Source organism: Adiantum capillus-veneris, chromosome 12 (assembly GCF_014529385.1).
Source record: "Adiantum capillus-veneris isolate H3 chromosome 12, ASM1452938v2, whole genome shotgun sequence".
NCBI lineage: Eukaryota > Viridiplantae > Streptophyta > Polypodiopsida > Polypodiales > Pteridaceae > Adiantum > Adiantum capillus-veneris.
In genome coordinates, this window is record NC_140942.1 from 147,977,477 (window position 1) to 147,999,558 (window position 22,082).

The 22,082-nt window shown below is 47.3% G+C and overlaps 2 protein-coding genes across 6 annotated transcripts in view; both read right to left on the reverse strand.

Moving 5' to 3' along the window:
* The window catches only part of LOC147446658 (protein SABRE-like), a 268,711-nt gene that overhangs the window by 44,223 nt on the left and 202,406 nt on the right, over window positions 1-22,082 (reverse strand). For 4 of the 5 annotated variants that reach the window (XM_086525848.1, XM_086525849.1, XM_086525851.1 and 1 more), the window contains 7 exons: window positions 9,805-9,944; window positions 9,633-9,705; window positions 9,423-9,524; window positions 9,108-9,323; window positions 8,374-8,763; window positions 8,035-8,202; window positions 7,191-7,572 (listed from right to left, as the gene is read on the reverse strand). In XM_086525848.1, coding sequence (XP_086381974.1) covers window positions 7,191-7,572; window positions 8,035-8,202; window positions 8,374-8,763; window positions 9,108-9,323; window positions 9,423-9,524; window positions 9,633-9,705; window positions 9,805-9,944 — 1,471 coding nt within the window. Of the gene's footprint in view, window positions 1-7,190; window positions 7,573-8,034; window positions 8,210-8,373; window positions 8,764-9,107; window positions 9,324-9,422; window positions 9,525-9,632; window positions 9,706-9,804; window positions 9,945-22,082 lie in introns of those variants that run through there. The other variant, XM_086525850.1, reaches the window with a different exon arrangement.
* On the reverse strand, window positions 18,881-21,693 carry LOC147446659 (uncharacterized). The gene is made up of 3 exons (XM_086525965.1): window positions 20,306-21,693; window positions 19,839-20,206; window positions 18,881-19,356 (listed from the first exon to the last, which is right to left on the reverse strand). The coding sequence occupies exons 1-3, from the start codon at window positions 20,854-20,856 to the stop codon at window positions 18,881-18,883; spliced, it is 1,395 nt and encodes a 464-aa protein (XP_086382091.1). The 5' UTR covers window positions 20,857-21,693.

Below are 22,082 nucleotides of genomic sequence, written 5' to 3' on the forward strand. Positions count from 1 at the left end.
CGTGTTGATTTCTTCAATTACTGAGGGTTGCAGTTCGCCCTCTTCTAGTGTGTTTCTTGATCGGGCTTCGGCGAGTTCTTTCTTGAGTGACGTGATCTCTTCCTCTTGGGTCGTCACTCGGTCTTCCAGCGTGCTTATCTTGCTCTCTTGGATCAGCACACGTCCTTCGAGAATGTTTATTGTGCCCCAGAGATTGCGGTTCATCTTGGTGATGGTCTCCGTCATTTTCTCTTTGCATTTTCGAATGGCATCCTCTAGGGGGTCGGCTTTTTTGTTCCTCTTCCTCATGTTTGATCGCCGTCCGCAAGGGGGTTAGATGCGCGTGTGTACCCACTCTAGCAGCGGGCGCGGCACTGGATGTACGTGTGCACCCACATTGGCAGCGATCGCGACGAGCGGCGGAGCGTGAGGCCGTGTGGCCCGGTGCCCTCAATATGTTCAGCTGTGTGTGTGTGTGTGTGCGCGCGCGCCTCAAAAACAAAAGTGAAGGAGAGAGGGGGGGGGGTGGGGTGGGGGGGGGGGGGTAGAAATGAAATGAAATATTATACTAAAGTCCTCAAAAGGCCATAATGACCTATGGGCCCAAAAGTTAAAAAGTGGTGGGGGCGGGGGCGGGGTCAAAAAAAAAATTAAAAAAAATGACGTCCTACGCGTGAAAGAAAAAAAGGGGGGGAGGTGGGGGGGGGGGGGGGGGAAGACCTGCTATGTGTAGGAAAGGGGGGGGGGAGACATGCTACGTGTAGAGGTTGGAGGGCTAGGGCAGCGTGCAACGCGCAAGTAGGGCAGGGCGACGGGGTGCAAAACGACGGGCGCGCGGGACAGAGGCGGGGGTGCAGGGCGGCGGGCGCGACGGCAAAGGCGGGGGGGCAGGACGCAAGCCAGGCAGCAGCGCGCGCGAGCAGCGAGTAGCACAGAGAGACGCTCAACAGCGCGCGGGGCTGCAGGCGGGCTCAGCGGCGCGCGAACAGGGGCAGGGGCAGGTGCGGGGCGTAGCGAGCGAGAGAGAGAGAGAGAGAGAGAGAGAGAGAGAGAGAGAGAGAGAGAGAGAGAGAGAGAGAGAGAGAGAGAGAGAGAGAGAGAGAGAGAGAGAGAGAGAGAGAGAGAGAGAGAGATGAAATGAAATGTTATATTAACGTCTTCAAAAGGCCAGAATGACCTATGAGACCCGAAAGTTACAAAGTGGTGGATCTGATACAAATTCAGAGTAACAAAATAACCTAACAACAATACAAAACAAAGATATATACTATGGGGTCCTAAGTTGATCGATGTGAACCAAGCAAAAGACCAAGCAAAAAACGGGCGGCTTGTTGGGATAGCTGAATCACAAGAGATCTAGCATCGGTCGTTGGCGAATCTCATCAATTTCCTCCATGGTTAGTAGTCTGACCGGGCGTCGTGCATGCCTGGCCAGCGTGCTCCGAATTTTCTGTCGTAGCCTCCGTCGATGTTGTGTAGTTCTTCGCAGTCGCGGGCGCCCTGGATTTCCCCAGTTCAATCGCTCGGTCAATAAGTGTGCCTCTGGTATGAGACGAGGGGGAGCTCTGCTATGGGAGTGGCTCTTGCGGCTGTCCCATGTCTGCTCTGAAGAAGTCTGTGATCCGTCTTTGAGACTGGCTAGCCTCGCCATTCATCAGGCTATCTTTGTGTCTGCACAGCTCGAGCAAGAACAAACCCAGACATCTCTGATCTTCGTATCCCATGACTCTTGAGAGTGGTCCAAAACCTTCTCTGAACAAGCAATGGAAGCTGCCTCGTATCTCGTAGTAGACGGGGCAGCGACATGTATAGTGTAGCTCTGTCTCAGGCTCCATGTTACAGAAGGGGCATGTCCTGTCCTCTGCTAGTACTCCGCTGTATCTCCCCGTCTCAATCCGCAACTGGTGAGAAGATGTGCGTAACTGGCCAATAGCACATCGTATCCCATGAGACAAGTGGGTATCCATGTATCCTTGTCTCGCCACAAAACCATCTTCCGTAAGCTGGAGAAGGTGGTCTTTGTAAAAAGCCATCTTCGTGCCCAATTCCTATGCTGGTTGTATCCATGTCCTTCTGGTGTCTAGCTGGGTCAGGTCTTGGCGTATGAGCTTGGTGATCTCTGATTGTGTAAGGGTGAGAGATGGTGCATCCAATGAGTAATGGAATGGTGGCAGCCGGTCTATGCTGAACCCATGTGCCTGAAACCATGATGTCATCTCCCCATACCAGCATGTTGTATCTCCTTGTATGGCTAACTGTCGAGAGGCTTCAAGTGCTATGCGAGCATATCTGTCTCTAGGAAGTGCCCATGTGTGGTTTATGAAGGAGACTGATCTGGTGAGCGCCTCCACCACAAGTGGGGGGGCCGCTAGATCTGCTCGGATAATGGCCTGTGGTACTAATGCCTTGGCTCTAATGAGCCGCGAGATCATAGAGATGAGAGGTTTCTCCATGTTCCCCCATCCGTCTGAGCGACCCGTCCTCCCGTGGTGATCCAGTGAAGGTCCCCATATCTCGGTTCCATAGAGCAATGCTGAAGCCACCAAGGTGTCAAAGAGCCAGAGCTTCGTCCGGGGCTCCTGAAACTGAACCTGCGAACACATCCTCTCCAATCTACCCAATGCTGCGTGGGCTCTAGTAAGTCTGGTTTCTGCTGCTCTTCTGAGTGAGAATGTACGTCCGCTAAAAACCACTCCAAGGTAAGTGTAAGCGTCTGTGTACTCCACAGTCTCCTGGCCGTATGTGAGGGTAGGTGCTGACCTCCTGATCCACTGTGGGGTGGTATTAAACACCATAACCTTGGTTTTACCAAGGTTGACAGACAAACCACTTTCGTGGGCAAACGTATGCAGAGCATCCAATTGACGTTGCATTCCCTCTGGGGATTCGGAGATCAACACTATGTCATCAGCATATAACAAAAGTGGCATCCATGTCCCTGCCAACTGAGCACCTTTATCCCCATCGCTGTCAATGTAGAGAGAGAGAGAGAGAGAGAGAGAGAGAGAGAGAGAGAGAGAGAGAGAGAGAGAGAGAGAGAGAGAGAGAGAGAGAAATGAAATGATATATTAACGTCTACAAGAGGCCAAAATGACCTATGAGACCAACTGATTACCATGATGAGTCTAGTACCAAGTCTGGGTACAAACAAGAAAACTACAAACAAAGAACTGATAGGAGTGCTACCGACTCCTATAGGTGGCTGGTAGGCTGAGCAATGGTATCACCATAAAGGTACAAAGTGGGGATAAGTGTCACCATGATACAATATAACAGTAGCATGAAGCCTATCCCGATCGACATTCTGGGTGTCGTGCTAGAATCCTGTGGATCCTCTGCCGCAATCTCCGCCGGTGCTGCGTGGCTCCCCTCCTCAGTCGCGGTCGTCTCGATCTCCCTAACTCTGTAGCTCGATCAATGAGAGTACCGCTGATGTGTGTATGGGTGGGAACCGAGCTCTCTGGTGGTGGTGTCCCCTCTGACTCTGTGGTACTCAGACTGAAGAAATCTGAGATGCGTCTCTGAGACTGTCTCTGTCTTTGCCCATTCAGTAGAGCGTCTCTATGTCTCTGAATCTCAAGTAGGAATAATCCGAGACATCTTTGATCCTGATATCTCATGACTCTGTCTAACGAGTCAAAACCATCTCTGAATAGACAATGAAAGCGTCCCCGTATCTCATAGTAGACTGTGCAGCGACATATGTAGTGAAACTCTGTCTCTGGCTCTGCATGGCATAACTGACATATCCTACTGTCTGCTGGTATGCCTCTGAATCTACCTGTCTCAATCCCAAGCTGGTGTGAAGATGTGCGAATCTGGCCAATAGCACATCCTAACCTATGAGATAGATGTGTGTCCATGTAACTGGGCCGTGTGACAAATCCGTCTGTCGTGAGTTGAAGAAGATGTTCTCTATAGAAAACCCTCTTCTTACCCAACTCCCGTGATGGTTCTATCCATGTCCTTTTGCTATCAAGCTGGATAAGATCCTGCCGAATGAGTCTAGTAGTCTCCATCCGTGTAAGAGCCAAGGATGGTGCATCAAGAGAATACGGGAAAGGGGGCAGCCTGTCCATGCTGAAACCATGCCTCTGAAACCATGAGCTCATCTGTGCATACCAACATGATGTATCTCCCTGTAATGCCAGCTGTCTGGATGACTCGAGAGCAAGCCTGGCATACCTGTCCCTGGTGGTGTCCCATAAGCTGTGTACAAATGATACTGATCTGGTGAGTGCCTCAACCTCCATAGGTGGGGCAGCCAGCTCCGCTCGTATGATGTCATGTGGGACTGAGGCCTTGGCTCTAATCAGCCTAGAAATCATAGATATCAGGGGTCTCTCCATATTAGTCCATCCAGCATTGTCAATAGACGATCCCCAAACCTGAACCGCGTAGTGCATAACTGAAGCGACCAAAGTATCGAAAGGCCAGAGCTTTGTTCGAGGTTCCTGGAACTGAACTTGCGAACAAATCCTCTCTAAACCACCTAGGGCTGCATAGGCACGAGTCAATCTAGTGTTTGCTGTCACTTTCAGTGTGAACCTCGGTCCACTAAAGACCACCCCAAGATATGTGTATGCATCAGTGTACGCCATACTGTCCTGACCATATGTGAAAGTAGGTGTTGATCTCCTAACCCACTGTGGCGTGGTATTAAATACCATGACCTTGGTCTTACCAAGGTTGACAGACAATCCACTATCCTCTGCAAAACTATGCAATGCGTCCAAATGTCTCTGCATACCCTCTGGCGATTCTGATATCAACACGATATCGTCAGCATACAATAAAAGAGGGATCCATGTCCCTGCAAGCTGAGCACCTCTATCTCCTCCTCTGTCAATATAATCAGAGACCCCATCAACATACATGCCAAATAAAGTAGAGGACAGTGGGCATCCCTGTTTCACTCCGATGGTGGAGTGAACTATGTCGGATATCCCCTCTGATGTGCGTACATGACCCATCACTGAACTGTACAATGCCATGATCCCCCACATCAGCTCTGTGGGTACCCCCAATTCCATAAGCCGGTGCATCAATCTGGCCCTCGGACTGTGTCAAACGCTTTGCGAAAATCCACAAAGCTGCAGTATATCCGTCTACCATGTGCTCGACCCTCCTCAATGATAGCTCTGAGTGTAAAGACATGATCTAGTGTGGAGAAACCCCTTCTGAAACCAGCCTGCCCAGGTGCTCGTATGCCCATAATCTCTGCCCAACTGCTCAGCCTATGCTCGAGGATGGATGCATATAACCGTGCCAATGTGTGTCCTACCATGATAATACGGTAATTCCCCGGCACTGTGGGGTCACCTGTCTTGAAGATAGGTACAATAGTAGATAATCTCCAAGACTCAGAGAGACCCTCACACATGACACGGTTGAATAGCCGTGCAAGCATCTCTGCCAACAAATCCCCAGCATGTATAATGTGCTCTGCTACCAAACCCTCATGATCCTGTGCCCGTCTGGTCTTCATCCCGTCAATGGCCTCCTTTACCATCTCAGTGGTAAAGAAGGTGCTCGTAGCCGGACATGGCTGTGGTGGGTCTGGTAATGGTGGTTGTCCAGGTACAGTGTATAAAGATGTTGCATACTGCCCCCATATCTCTGTAGAAGTAATCACTGGTGGGGGAGACTTCTCATGGAATAGATGCCAAGCCTCTCCTGAATCTCTACTAAGGAAGAGCTGATATAAATCTTGCTCCATCTGGACCAAGAAAGCTCGCTTCTTCCGCCGCACTAGTCGTCGTGTAGCAATGCGAGACTGTCTATAGGTGATCACTCCCAATGTAAGGTCCCGCTGTATCTGAGCTCTCCTCTGTCTACACTCCTCATCATACCAGTTGTTCTGAGGCATGTGTCCAGAAAGACGTCTCTGCCCCGGCTGAGTGTGTGGATATGCCTCTGTCGCTGCCCCATGTAATGTCACTGTCAGCATAGATGTGATCTCCTCCACTGTGTATACTGGCTCTGATGTGCATAAAAGCCTACATATCTCCTCTACATAGACTGAGTCAGTCTCTGGTGTAAAAGTATAGCGTGTATGTCCACCACCCCGTGAGGCCTGAGATGTATTGTACTCAAAGGAGACTGATAATGTTAAAAGTGCATGATCTACTGCTATCCCAACTGGCCTGGGCCCCACTGTGAAATCCTAAATGTGAGAGATAAAGCTCGGATGTGTCAGAACATAGTCTACAGTGCTGGACCCATGTCTATGTGGAAAACAAGTAAAACCTGTAGACAATGGGAAAGTCGTTAAGCCATTCAGTATGGCTAAACTGTGAGTAGTCGTCATCTCTCTCAGGTATCTCCCATACTCTGTATGTTCTCTGTCGTGTGAGCATCTCTCAAGTCCCGACTCCTCTGGCTCTAGCTCTCTAAGCATCTCCTCTGATGTGTCATAGAAGACTGTCTGTGAGCTGCCTGTACGGGCATTGAAATCCCCCAGGAGTATGATGTCTCCATCTCTGGAGAACTCCCAGATATCATCATCAAGTGCAGAGTAAGGAGACTGTCCTCTGGGTGAAGCATATACTGAAGTGCTGGGAGGAAAATAGCATATGGCGATGTACAAGAAACGTCCAGTCTCTGCCCTCAGCCTCACCCACAAGTATCTGGCCTGATCATCTCTCCGAACTATGCGCAATAGTGGTTGGAGCTCCTCTCTAAAAAGAACTGCTACACCTCATGATCCTCTAGTCCCATGTGCAGTTCTGGTGCATGTCCTACAAGCTGTCTCCCATCTGTATCCTGATATGTGCGGCATCAACTGTCCTGGAGCCCGATGAGTCTGAGTAGAAAACAATGTTTCTGTCTCTGAAGCTATCCTCAAAGGCCCCCACATCAAGTCTATACGAACCATTACAGTTCCAAACTGCCATCTTGAGAGTGGTCCCATAGGTCTCGCACCGTCATGTAGAGCGGTGCTCTGTAATCACTACTCGTCCATTTCTGTAGAAAGCTAACTTCCCCTTCTCCCTTGCTGCTATAATCTCTGGCATGACCTCTCTCATATGTGCAAGCTGTGAGAGCGTAAGATCATCTCCTAAAAAGATACCTGTTTTCTTGAGGGTTGGCCTCTTCTTTAAAAAGTCTTTCTTTTCTTCCATGGAGGGAAAGCGCAAAATGAGAGCCCGTCCTTTTGAGAGAGAGAGAGAGAGAGAGAGAGAGAGAGAGAGAGAGAGAGAGAGAGAGACCTCTATGCCTTGTGCTGGAGAGAAACTTTTTGGTATGCCTGCGAAGAAGGCGCTTTGCTTTGCTAATACTCAATTGTCTGGTGAAAGGTGCACTGTCAGCTTCACCCTCTGTCCAGCCACCCTCAGCGACTTCATTATCGCCTCGCTTAGTTCTCAACAAAACGGCTTTGGCTTTTTTCCGTTGTGAATTAAACAGCCCCCTTATAGATGATACAAACCCTTCACCTGCCCGATCAGTTGACCTTTTGAAGTTTGATGGAAAAAATTGTTCGTAGGCCCCTGCATTACTTCCATCACTATCACTGGAGCTAGATTCATCACCAGGATAGCCTCCAGCATCCACCTGACCTTGTGACTGCAGCTTATCTTTGAATTTCTTGCCCTACACAAGAATCAAACAAACCTGTTAACAAACAAACCCTGGCAGATCTGTTTGAAGTGGTAGGGCTGCTTCCATGATTCATTTCAATCAGGAATTTCAAAGCTGAATCAAATAGCTCAAAGGAAACTAATTCAAAAGAACATTCATTAAAAAGATTTATAAATTGCAGGACTTGCTTAACTGCACATAGCAATTGCCCTTGTTTCTTTTGACAAAAGCCCATTGAAAATTGAGGCTGCCTAGAAGCATTTCTTTCCCCATATGCCAAGTTTGAAATGGTGATATGCCTACCGAAGTAAACACATTATGCCATGTACATTTTGTTTACAACAGTTGAAGCTAGAAGCAAAAACTGTTTCCAACAGTATAACATGTAAACTACTATGGCCTAATCCCCGAAACAGCCTGCCTTCTACCATAGGACCAATACACCAATCTGTAGAACTGATTATGAGGGGTTACCTGCATGCCTGCAACTGACTTGAGCACGCTCCAAATAATATGCTTTTTCACTCTTGAGAAAAAACGCCGCCAAGTTCCTCTAAACTGTACTCGTGTAAAAGTATCCATTAGAAGACGCAATTCATTGACACTTAGTCTTGAACCCTCATACGTAACAAGAAGCTCCACCTGCACACTTCCACATTTCAATAGAGCAATCATTATACAGTTCATTTGCAAAGTACATATAGTGCAACTGTAAGTTAACTACCTATACATGGCCTACAGAAAACACTAATAATCCACAAACGTGTAACTGAACCAAAAAGCACCTTAACTGAAGATGAAACAAAATCATACCTGACTTATCTTAATATTGTGAAGTTCTAGATTGGTAGGATTGTGCGCAGAACTCTTCTTTTCATCTTGAGAACTTGATTTGACAAGCTTTTTATCATCACGGGATAACTTGTGAGATCTATTGCCTCGAGGGGTATCCCGCGATTTGAGCAGTCCGTTATCAACTGGACTAATAGAAATCAATGAGTTCTGCTGAACTGTCTCCACTTGCTCAGGTTGACCACAATGTAGATTTCGTGATAAAGATAGCGCGAAGGTTGAGTCTGTATTTTGCACCATTTCCAAAACTGAAGCATCATCTGGATTGTCCTCCTTACTTGCATCAAAGGACGAGGACCTCTGAAGTCCTGATAATTTTGTACCTCTTGCATTAGCCATCTTCATATCCTTCTGCATGAAGAATGTGAGATTAATAGCTTTTTTTGCAGCATTTACTCCATATTTAAGGTTATGGTTCACAAATAACGGGCAATCTCATAAGATGTCCCATTATGGAAACATTTTTTCAGAGACCCAACCCTCAACTGTATATTCAAAATCTTGCAAGAGAATGATCACAATTTTTTTACTAACCATGGGTTGCAATTGATATCAGAGGTATCTTACCGTCCAGAAGTATGATCTCAATCATTACAATGGTTATACGGAACCTTACAATTAAATCCTTACAAAATCCAGCAAACACATCAATTTGTAGACGAGCCAAGAAAGGAACTTCAGTGATAGAAGCTGACCTCCAAAATTTGTGCCGTCAATTTGAAGTCAACACCCTGCCATTCTTCCCCTTTTAGCTGTGGTTGGATACCTGACGGTAAGATAGAGGAAAGAGTACCACTTCCTTTTGTTGGCATCTGGTCTCGTTTAGTTGTTGAAGAACTTGGCCCTTCATTGCCTCCTGATGTCATTTTCTTTCCTCGTTTTACTACTGCAGTTGTAGAGGCTTCCCAAACCTTCAAGACACAAAAGGATGCTTATTAGCTCTGAGAAGCCCTTTAGGATGTTCACATTTCTAAAGAAAATGAAATGTCATTGACATTGAAATGTCATACTTGCCGCCTCTGTGTGTCACGGTCCTCTTTAGGAAAAAAATAATCCCACATCATTCTGTACATTTTTTCTGTCAGGTGAATTCTGAGAGGATAGATTTCAACCTGCACATCATCACTTGAATGATGAGCTACTCATCATCGACAAAATCCAGTCGTCATTTGACCAATATCGTATGTCAAATAATCCAATCTTAAATGAAAGAAAGAAACCTGGAAAAGCTCTAGTGGAGAATTTCCTTCCTTGGGTGCACCTTGCCTGGCATCTACTCGTAGCATAGAATTTCTGGAGACACAAGTCAATGCTAGTATTTACACGTCTATGACGCATCTATCTAGAAACCTCTGCATATTGGGAGCTAAAAAGAACAACAATCTGCCATACCTTCCCCATTCGCTTGGAGGGTTCCAAGCTGATAGCACCGTATTGGACTTTGCAAGGGGTAGGCAATTTTTCACAACAAAATGTTTTGCTGTGAATTGTGCAATCCCCACTTCATGGAAATCTCGGTCAACATTGAGATTCTGAAATAAACATTAAATGTTTTTGAAGCTTGAAATCCTAGAATGTTTTAGATGGTATAAGAATTCTCGATCACTCCAAAATATGTTATGATAACCGCTTTTTTTTCTGAACAAGAAACATTTCAGTATACCCCAACATTTTGCACAAATAGTAATGATTCATGCAAAGAGAGAGAGCAGCAAAAAATGGGAGAGGGGAGAACAGAGCCAGAAGGATGCCTCCCATCTCACTTCAAATATTGTATCAAAAGGTGTGATTTGAGTATGTAGATCGGAATATAAGATTATAAACAACGGATAATTCCACGCTCATTGCATTGATTACAGAACATTAACAAATCTGGTATGCAAGCTTGAGTTTTAGAAATTAAGTACTCAACACCAACAGCAGAACGTTGCAGCCAAATATGGGACAGCCGTGCAAATAAGAAAAGTATAATACATAAAGACTGTGTACTATAAATGACGCTGATGCAAAATACAGGAGTTTCTTATTTTCTATTGGAGTAAAAAACTCATATACTTTTGAAATTAAAGCTAGAAAGCTGGCCGAGTACCATAACTTGGCGGTCGATCAAAGCCCATGCTAACACTACACGTCTGCAGCAAGGGTGTCCACTTTCTAAAATACTGTTTGGGCTTTATAGTAATGAGGTAGTAAAGTATGTCCACTTGGCATGTGGACAAAGCAGACCTTTCACGTACTTTTTTGTTTTGTTTTGTTTTGTTTTAGGACTCGGGTTGGGCACTCCCGGCCGTTCCCCTCATACAACAAAAAAGTGCAGAAGAAGAACGACCGAGACTATGCACCTAGGCTCCTAGGGCAGATGCTCTTGTCACTAGTTTCCTTTGGACTACGTGAGGCTTTGCTTCCCCAAGAGGCCAGAATTATCTACACTCTTAGGGCAGTGCCCTTGAGAGACCCATCTCACTGACTAGTTATGGGCGTGACAGCGACCAAGTACCTCTGTTCAGAGGCCCAGGTACTGCGGCACTTGCTTCGATCTTCCCTTTGGAGTTTCCTCCTCTAGGTAGCTTATCGCTCACGACGCTAAACTGCCCTTGTAACCCAATGGTTTTCCCCTAGAAAATGCCATACCCGCTTGGAAGGGCGTCGGCTCACAGGTGGCGTCCGCTAAGGTTGGTGGTGTCTCCCTTTGCACCTCCCAACCCCGTTTTGGCGAGGTTGATCCCCTCCCGGGGGCAAGGCCCTTGGGCGCTCTTGTAGCTCATTTGGCTTCGCTTGGGGAGAATGACGTCATTTCCCTCGGTAGGGATCGGATTATAGAACAAAAGCATAGGAAGGAGGGCACTATCCCTCCATCTGCCTATGCAAAGCACCCAAGTACCGAGGTACAACCTCACCGAGGAACTTCCCCACAGGGACGTTCCCTTCCTCGAGTGCGGATCACGGCATACCCAGAAGGGCCTCCCCACCATGGAGGATAACGGTCCTTTCTTCAGGGTCCAACGGCGGGTCGATATCGTTGAAGGTGGAGTTGAATCGATTTAGCCAACAGCACCTAGAATCATGAATCGGCGAGTAAGACACCAGCAGATGCGAAAGCGAACGGCCCTCTAACTGGGAGCACAGCGAGCAAATACTGTGTCCGTGCCTCCAACTATCCACCAGTTTGAGTCCACCTACTCTCGCAAGAGCCAGCACTCTCTCTTCCTTCCTATTCACAATAGTGCTCCTATTGAGTAGGAGCAAGTATCCACGTGTTTGTTCAAAGCCGGCTGTCTTATAGGGCTCCAACGCTAGGCACGAATGCCTCTCGTCCCTTTTGTCCCATGCGTGGTAGCAGGCTGAGCTAAAGTCAGCGCGCTGGGATATACTTATTCATCTTGTTCTGGGTTCTAGTCGTCCAAGTCCACTTCTTGAACGGTTGGTTCTTAAGCTTCTTGTTTACAAAGGAGCCTATCCAGGTGGATGAAACCGAGCGGTACTTGTCAAAAGCCCTTGCTCGTAGTCCCCCACAAAAAGCAGGTATGGGTGGGATGTTAAACTCGTGGTGGAGAGTTGCCGTCCCTACAGAGGTTGAGTTTGCTCCCTTCCCGAGTAACATTCGCATCTCGGTGGCGAAAAGGCACTGCAAAGAGTGAAGGACACGTTGATCGTGGGCCCCCATAATTTCCGCGCCTTAACAAATTACTGGGTACACGCACGCCTTAAAAACAATTAATTGAGACCAGATGGGGATGGCTTGTTTTGCCAGCAGGTGCTGGCATGCGAATAGGCGTTTCCTACCCTTGTCCGCTCGCTCCTTGACAATGCGTTCAGTAAAAAAGGTCGAGTCTAAATCGATGCCAAGGTACTTGTACGTTTCACCTACTACAACCATCTCGCCCCCTAGAAGAAGTATCATAGAGAGGTCATGTAGGTCTCCGTGGAACACCATGACCATGCATTTGTCAATTTTAAAGGTCATGCCCCAGGTCTTGGCCCATTCACTTACCTTGTCTAGGCTCGTTTGTAGGCTTTCAAGAGAGTCAACGAGCACAACCAGGTCGTCGGCAAAAAGGAGTCCCTTAATTCTCTTGAGGAAGTTAGGTACTTCCAAGCCCCATGTTTCCCCATCTGCATCCAAAATATCATTTATATATATGTTAAAGAGACAAGGCAATCCCGGGCAACCTTGGCGGACTTCCCGCTACACTGGAATCAAATCCGACAGTTGCTCCATGTGTTGGACTTTAACAGAGGTGGACCTGTAGAGCGCTTGGAAAAATCTAAGCGCTCGACCTTGCAAGCCAGCCGCAACAAGCTTCAGGAACAGCGCCTCGTGCGGTGTCTCCCTTTCACGTACTCCAGTCCATAGCATGCTTTATGCTGAGGATGAGTCATATGAGAGCACCTTCAGGCTTTTGCCAAGTTTTGTAAGCAAAGGGGCCTTACTAAAACTTTGGGAAAAACAGGGTCATGATCTTCTACAACTCTTGACACACCAAGAGTAGACTTGTCTTTACATTAGCAGGTGGCCTAGATGAGGTACTTGACTCTTATGTCTATCCGGGCGCCTTCACTAGAACTACGGGTCACTTTTGTATGGTAAGTGCAGCCAGAGGCCGGCTCACCAAAGGGTATGCAATACTGGCAATGCTAGAGCATTGGTGCCACTATACACATTTTTACGAGCCTCGTACAATGCGGTGGCTATTGACACTACGGCCCACCTGCGATAATGTAGCAAGAAGCTTTTTAGGAGCATGGCCTTACCACCAGATACCTCGGAGTTGCCTTCACTAGAACTGGGGGTCACTTTTGCATGGCGAGTGCAGCCAGAGACCAGTTCACCATAGGGTATGCAATACTGGCAACGCTAGAGAGTTGGTGCCACTAGGCACATTTTGAGGAGCCCTACTGAAAGTGGTGGCTATTAACACTACGGCCCACCCATGATGCTGTAGCAAGAAGTTATTTGGGAGCATGGAGTCACGGCAAGAGGGTGGACATAGATTGAGAGGCCACAAATGACGATGGCCTCAGAAGAGAGAGAAATATGAAATGTTATAGTAACGTCTTCAAAAGGCCAAATTGACCTATGAGACCAAAAAGTTACAAGTGATGAATCGAATACACTGTTTGTACAAAGAATTGAAATGGCCGGGGGAGCGGGGAAGAGGGGAAGGGGGGGGGGGGGGGGGGGGGGGGGGGGGGGGGGGGGGGCTTTGATACAATGGGTGATAAAAATCAACAAAGGTAGGTGGATCAAACTCAAAGGAGATCCCTCATCGGTTGCTGTGGAATCTCATCACTGTCCTCCATGGTCAGCACTTTGACCGGGCGTCTTGCATGTAGAGCTAGAGTGATCCGGATCCTCTACTACAGTCTCCGTCAATGTTGTGAGGCCCCCTGCGGTCGTGGGCGGTTGGATCTCCTGAACGTCTATGCAAGGCCGAAGTCAGCCTATGAGAAAATTCAAGTATACACGTGTGTATGTCTGCCATCTATCAAAAAAGACCAATCCAAATTGGTACAAAATAAAGAGAAAACCCTGGTGTATGATGGGATCTAGGTGTGTGTGTGTGTGGGGGGGAGGGGGGGTTGGAGCTCTAGTACTAGGGATGTGTGCATGTCTATATTGTCAAGGTAGAACAACCATGCAGATGCATCAAGCTTGCTAGCTCCATCCTGTGCTAATAGGGGGGTGTAGATGTGGTACATGGGAGGATTTGGAGCAAGGGCTGCTCGGATGAACGCAGTTGGGTGAGTCATCATCTGGGCTTGTCTCTCCTCAGCAGCTCGACACTCTCGGGTCTAGATCTCCTCAATCAGTCCGTGGCTGAGTCATGGAGCCCAACATCCAGTAACACGCGGACCTCTATAGTGTGACATCTTCCACTCAAGGAGAGATGTGATCCAATTTGTAGCAGGCTACAGTGTCACTTTCACAGGACACAGTTAGTACAGTTGGTTTGGTCTCGTTCACATTGGACGGACTCTCTAGGCTGGGCTGGGCAGCGACACGTGGCAGGGATACGACGGTGGTTCTAGTGGACATCGTGGCCAGGTCACCATCACCACTCAGTCTGGAGATAGACTTAGATGGCTGACATTTATGAGCCGTTGGTGGCTCTTTATGGTGGGACATGAGTAGTAGCTATTGGGTCATCAGATTATCTTCTTCATATATGGTCCAGCGTCGTCGTCTAGAGTAGCCAGTCTAGACACACAGCACGTTTGCACATCCCTGCACATCTGAGCCTCGACACCCCCATTGTACCTGTGAGTTCTGGACCGAGCTGAGTGTGCTGCCATGCCAAAGTCTGTATCGGTTCTTTGATATAGTCGAGTCCTATGTTCTAGTCTACTATTGTGTCTCTGTGTGATCAGTTGTTGTCTTTTGTTCCTTTGTTTTCAGTTGTTTGAGAGATAGTCACGCACATAGCACTGAGAAGCACCCACTGTAAAGAGAACGACACGCTATCCGCGCTACAGGTGCTCTCATTTTTGGCGATCATGGTGGGACCTCAACTGAAATCTCACTCTCTGTTAAGGTACAAATCGTGAAGCTAGTTGGTTTCGCCTACTTTGCCTTGCATTGTGTAGCCTGCTGGGCTGGTCCTGTCTGGTCCTCTCTCGTCCTCGTCTAGGCCTTCCTCGTCCCTGGTCTAGTTCTTCCTCGTTCCTGGTCCAGCCCTCCTCGTGCTGGTCCAACCTTGTCTGGTCCTCTCTCGTCCTGGTCTAGGCCTTCCTCGTCCCTGGTCTAGTCCTTCCTCGTCCCTAGTCCAGCCCTCCTCGTCTTGGTCGAGCCGGGGTCTCGTCACTTGCCTGGTCTAGTAGAGTCTAGACCTGCAGTTTGGCCATTCTATGGCCAATCATGATAGTCTTGTACTTCCCTAGGTCCAAGGTGTCCCCAGATTTGTGGATTGGCATAATGGTGTGCCGAGTAGACTCCTTTAGTAAGCCCTCGCCTAAGCCCAGTTGAATACATGAGCAATCAACGAGGCTATAGTGATGGTTGCGTAAATGAGGTGCTCATTCTGTAATCCTGTATGATCTGAAGACCGACGGTGGTCTAGACAGTGGATGGCCTTCTTGACCATCTCTGCTATGAAGAAAGAAGCGCTCGTGGGTCGAGGTCCAGGTGATTGTGGAATGGGAGGCTAGTTTGGTACCTCATAGAGTCTCTCTGCATAATCGCGCCATGCTTGTGGGTCCTCAATAGTTGTCAGGCGTGGCTCTTGAAGGATGCACCATGTTGTGACTGTCCATGCTCATAAATAAGCAATATAGCTCTAGATCCTGTGCCTCCTCGAAAGCTCGCCGCTTTCGGCATGTAAGAACCTTCATCTGGCGTCTCGATAAGTGATCTCCCCGAGGGTCCGGTGCGCACGCAACACGCGATAAAGGTCTCTACACTCATCAGCATACCGGTTGTTCTGTGCCATAGTCCCTTTGGGGGGGGGGGGGGAGCGTGGCCTGTGTGGTCGGTTGCTAAAATGAGAACACCTGAAGCAGGGAAAGTGTGTCGTGCTCTCTACAGTGGGTGCTCCTCGGTGCACTATGCAAGAAACCTCAATCCAACAGAAAGAAAACATCACACTGAAATGCAACAACTCAAAGCACAAAAGACTCGGAACTCAATGGAACTCGACAAACTCATAGAACCGTACAGACTCTGGCGGGCTAAAACCAGTCCGCAGGGCGGTAGACTCTAGCTTTCACCTAAATCTTTAATTACGACACAGAGACACTTTGCAAATAAACCTGTGATTGGAATTAACACTTCAAACAAACCATGGCTTGGGAGTTAGAGTACTACCGAGCAGACATTGACACCCCGGGGCCTGTAGGCCCCAAAGACTGGTGCCCCTTTCCGTATTTCTTTATTCTTGTAAAACTTGAGATAAAACCTGCAGGTTCCTACAAGTTGTCCTGCTTTTACCGGGCCAAAAATGGCCTAGTCTAGCCCGATTTCGGCAACATAACCGCAGTAGAAGGTTTCACGGATAAAATCCCTCCTTACTCTTGGTACTTGGTAGATGGTGTGACCTTTCTTGATCTCTCAAGGAGCTTGTGTATACAGGATTAGGTACCTTGGATGTTTCTTTAGCCGAAATTTCCTCCAGCAGGCTGGATGCAGTTCTACATTGTGCGCTTCTTGATCTTTGAGCATTCTTTCTTTCACTTTGAGGGCTTCATACTTCAATAGAGGCTATGGAAGGGGCTGCTAATGCCATGTGTTTATATGATTTTCTGAGTGGTCAACTGTGCAACATTTGTCGAGTGTAAAATACGCTCCTCCTAGGCCATTGCTGTTTCTAAACTTCACCAAATACTATCATGCAACTTTTCCCTTAACTTTTCTTTCCGTATGTGCCAAAATTTCCTCAGGTACCAAGATTTCATCAAGTTCCTCAACTTCTGGTTGATCCTCATCTAGCATATCTTCTAGCACATCAACCACAAAGGGTCTTAGAAGACTCACGTGAAACGCATTATGAATCTTCCAAGTGTGAGGCAATTTCATCCTATAGGCAGCATTGTTGATCTTCTCAAGTACTTGAAAAGGCCCTTTCCTTGCCCTTCATCTTCTTTAACCTTGCCTTTGCAAACCGTAAGAGTACCGAATCAACAAGTGAAAACAACAATTCACGTCCGTGACGATCGCCAGCCCTTTTCTACTTTGCATGAATCTTCGCCAATGCAAGCTCGATCCTCTTATACATTTCATCCATGTTCTCTACATATCGATCTACTTCGAAAATTTTGTCCTTTGTGTGTAAAATGGGAGGAACCTTTTTGCCACCCTCTACAATCTCAAAATGTGCCTTGCCTGTTGACGAATGTAGCGTATTATTGCAAGCATGGTAGAAATTGTTCCCACTTGCCCTTATTATCTGACACAAGCATAAGAATAGAGGAGGAAGAGGTGAAACCGGCCTGTAGGGCGGCAGACTTTGGCTTTCACCCGAAATCTTACTTTAGACTTTAGGATACAGAGAAATTTGCAAATAAAACCTGTGACAAGAATTAACACTTTAAGATACACGGCTTGGAAGCTATAGTGCTACCAAGCAAACGCTGACACCTGTTGGCCCCAAAGACTTGAACCCCTTTCGGTATTTCTTTATTATATTTCAAGAGGGAATACATCCCGTGATCTCCTACGAGCTGCCCCGCATAATCTGGGCTAGAAATGACCGGATCTGGCCAGATTTCAGCAACATAACTATACTAGGACGCTTCACAAACAGTATCCCCACACAATAGGTGACTTTCCCGATGCATACTAACACTTCGCAAAACCTGGCGAGAATCTGCAGCACATTGAATTCTTTGTTTTCTGCCCTAAAAATGCACCAGAACACCTGCACAGCGGTCCCCTCGCATCGTTGGACCTCCTGCGGGTATTAGGGACCATTGAGGGCCGAAACCCTAAACCTGAAAAAATACACAGCAAGTTGTATTTGTCTGTTTGGTGCTCAGTTTCGTGAGCCGGTCGCATCCGTAGCAAGTCCTCGAGCTCCCACACCTGTAGGGCTACTTGCCCTCGGAATCGGACGAGATTTCTCACGTGAAATCTCTCCGAATTCACCTGTACCTACGGAGGATTAGCAACTAGCTAATCCAGTACCTGTGCAAGAGGCTCTTGCCTCGGCAATCGCACATGAACCCACATAACTGTAGATACAGATAAATAGCCCTCAAGCGGGGCATCACATTTCTGTATTCAAAAGGGGAGAGAGGTGCGCGAGAGCGGAATCATCGCGCTACATAGAGCAAGGGAGAAGGCAAGCCTTCCATTGAAGCTTCCTCACTTGCACCAACTACTCACACACACTCTTTAGTCACTTGATGATCAAAAAACAGCTCTCACATTTCTGTATTCAAAAGGGGAGAGAGGTGCGCGAGAGCGGAATCATCGCGCTACATAGAGCAAGGGAGAAGGCAAGCCTTCCATTGAAGCTTCCTCACTTGCACCAACTACTCACACACACACTCTATAGTCACTTGATGATAAAAAATCAGCTCTCTTGAAATGGGCGCCCCCTCTTCATGCAAGCTTAGCAAGTCACTCTGGAGTCGCCACCATAGTTGACACGTACGGTCACGTACGATGGTTACACGTACGAAGACGTGTGGTACTAATCGAACTAAAAAAAATTAGACGTACGTTGAAGTAACGTACGATGCAAAAAAATAAGTCATATATTTTTCAGAGCTTTTACTCTATTATGAGTAATTACTTAGTATTAAGTACATACAACTTAAGGGAGATGTCTTACAAGTAAGAACATTAAAGATTTGGCCATGGACATTGGAAACGGCAATGTTTGAAAAAAGATGATCATGATTGCATTTGATTTCATAATTCATTACATAAGTAGAGAGTCGAGGCTCGAGAGATACAAGTGACAAAAGGTAGTGACACAACTCATAGTCTCATGGCCCATGGGTGCAAACTTTAAAGCATAAAGAGAGAGTTCTAAGTGCTCATATCGCTCTCATCACTGGAGTTGTGGTCCGAGCTTGAGCTAGAGGTAGCTGCATCATCCTCATCACTACTTGCATCAGATGCACTAGATGCAAGACCATAATCTCCCTCACTAAGGATGTTTCCCTCATCATGAAACTCTGGCTCTCTAGGATCCGCAGGCCTAGAAATGGACACATTCTCCAAAGTGGTGTCCGCCATAGTAGATCCGCTACCCGAGCCTCGCCGCACATAGGTCCTGGGTGTCCGTGCCGACGCTCTTCCACTCCCACGAGCAACCAAAGTGGAAGCTCCTCTACCTGTAGTTGCCAAAGCTCGCACAACCACCTTCTTGCGGGACCGTGTGCGAGAGACACGGCGATCAATCTCCTCCAACTCCAAGTAGAGGTCTCGAAATATTTGCTCCTCCTCTGGATCGCGATCTTTGTTGAGACTCTTAAGAGTCTCAATGGAGAGCTTGCATTCATCTACATTTACCTATTTGTCATTTACAACATGCAAGAAGATTAATGGAGTTAGCAATTTGGCATGCCAAAAATATGAGCACATGATACATCATACATATTACATCATACATGTGAAAGCATAAATAAAGAGTATGATGTAGCCAACTCAATTACCTACCTAGCCATTGGCATCTCATGCCATGGACCTCAACATGCGTAAATTGGAGCAACAATAGATAAGCCGCTCCAATTGCTTCGTAGAAAGCTTGTTGCGGATCTTGGTGTGTATAAGAGAATACGCCGACCAATTCCGCTCACATGCACTCGATGAGCAATCCTAGAGCACATAGATGATAGAAGAGAGGCATGAGATTTGAATTGTGGGAATTGAGAGGTGACTTATGTCACATGAATGATGAATGTCAAATGATAACATGATTGAGATTATAAATTTATAATTTATGGTATGGTATTATGTATAATTATTAATATATACGATATACCTGTCCAAGAACCCTCAATGCCACCCTTTGAAGGTGAGGCAATTGATAGCCAAAACATTCCCACCAAAAAAAGAGGCTTCACTAACGAATCCCTCTTCCAACACACCGAGGAAGCGAATGCCGTGCCTCTTTGGTCTCCATAGTTGATGAGCTCTTGGAGAAACTCTCCATGGTGTTCTTCATTGAGTATCTTTGGAAGGTACTTGTCGCGCTCCTCTTGAAGTGCTTGATCCGCAAAGATGGATGGCTTTTTGAAAGCCGGATGCAAGAGGGCAGCAAAGCCATGGATTGGTCGCCTCATCCAATCCCACCGCTTTTTAACAAGGAAGAGAATGTCATCTCTCTTTGGAGAGTCCTCCAACACATCACTACAAAGAGAGAGAAAAATAGTCAAGCATGGAAGGGTAGAACCGTAGATGGAAAAAGACAACTTACAATGTACATAAATCATAAGGTGAAATGTTTACCGTGAACCATCGGGTGCTCCATCAAGAATGGTGGATCTCTCAATCTCCTTGTAAGCCTCCTCCATGAAGTGGTAAAGGAGACCTATGGTAGACCCTTCCATGTCGGTCACCCGAAGCACCTTATACAATGGCAATACCACCATGACAAGACCCTTGACCTCTTGCCAAAACTCCTCCTTCAAGCAAAGCCGTTGGATGGCCTTTGCATCTTGTTGGGATGATTGGGTCTCTTCTTCAATCCATGCTTTGAACTCATCCGAGACCATTGTCTTTTGCAAGTTGGTTTGCACATCATAGAGGCGCTCAAGGAGGAGCCACATAGCGGCAAAGCGTGTGGCGGAAGGCTTCTTCAACTCCAAGCCAGAGTAAGTGCGATATATCGCAAGTACTCTCACCTTTTTGTTGATGAAGTTGACGATGGAGAGGGCTTGGGATAGAATGTCCTTCACCCAAGGTAGGTCGCCAATGTCCTCCAAGAGGAGGTCAATGCAATGTGATGCACATGGAGTCCATACTATGTGTGGATACTCCGCCTCTAGCTTTTTGGCCATGGAAGCACAATTGGAGGCATTGTCCGTGATTACTTGAATGACGTTGCTTGGACCGATCTACATACGGAGAAAGAAGGGAAAGTGAGAAGAGCCAAGGCAAAAGACAAAATTGACAATAGTAGATACTTGAGAGTGGATAAAAAATTTTACCTCTTTTATGGCTTGACGAATGTGGCGGTAAATGAAGGCACCCATGACCTTTTTCCCCCTTACTCCCGCATAAACCGCTCGCAAGAAGTAGGTGCCAAGAGGGCATGAGACAAGGATATTAATGATTCCCCTCTTCTTGCGGTCACTCCATCCATCGGTGAGAATAGAGCAACCATACTTTACCCATCCGACATGCACGGGGTCAAGAGACTTGTCGATTCGTGCCCTCTCTTCATCAAGCTTCTTGGTGCGCATGTCATGGTACGACACTCCCGTCCACCCTTCACATGGACCAACCGCGGCAATAGCCTTCACCATGCGTTTCCAACGATCCGTGCGAAGAATATGAAAAGAGAGATTGCACTCAATGATGGTGCGTGCAATCTCTATCTCCGCTTGTCGTTGCCTCTCTTTGAGGAAAGACAATGGACCGGAAGTTCCACCCACCGTTTGTGCAAGAGTAGCTTGCTTTGGAGGCCGCCCACCATGACTTCTTTTGCTCTTCTTTGAGACGCTACCACCCTCGGTGGAGGCCATGGTAGCGGCGCCGGATGCACCAGACATTGATGGAGAAGCATCCTCTCCCGAATCGGAGAGATCATGGTCGGGCGGAACCACTTCCTCGATGCCTTTGCAACCCCCTTGCGCGTCTTCAAGGGGAGATACTTTGCTTTGCACTCTTGGAGAATGTCGTCAGGGATATTCGGACAAGGACCCGCTTCCCCTCCCATCTTGGTCAAGTGGATGATAAGGTGGGTGGAGCTTGAGGTCATGGTCTTCGGACAATATTTGCAATACCATTTGCAAACATTTCGCTTGTTCTTCACCCTTTCAAAGTAGCGGCAATGCTTGTTAAAGGCTTCATGAAGAGCGGGCGGCATTATGGAGAGCTTGAGGGATGGGGAGTGATGAGAGAACTTTAGAGTAATGGAGAGCTTGAAGGAGATGGATGGAGATGAAGGGAGCTTAAGGAATAATGGAGAGCTTGAAGGAGATGAAGGGAGCTTGAAGGAACAATGGAGAGCTTGAAGGAGATGAAGGGAGCTTGAAGGAATAATGGAGAGCTTGAAGGAGAT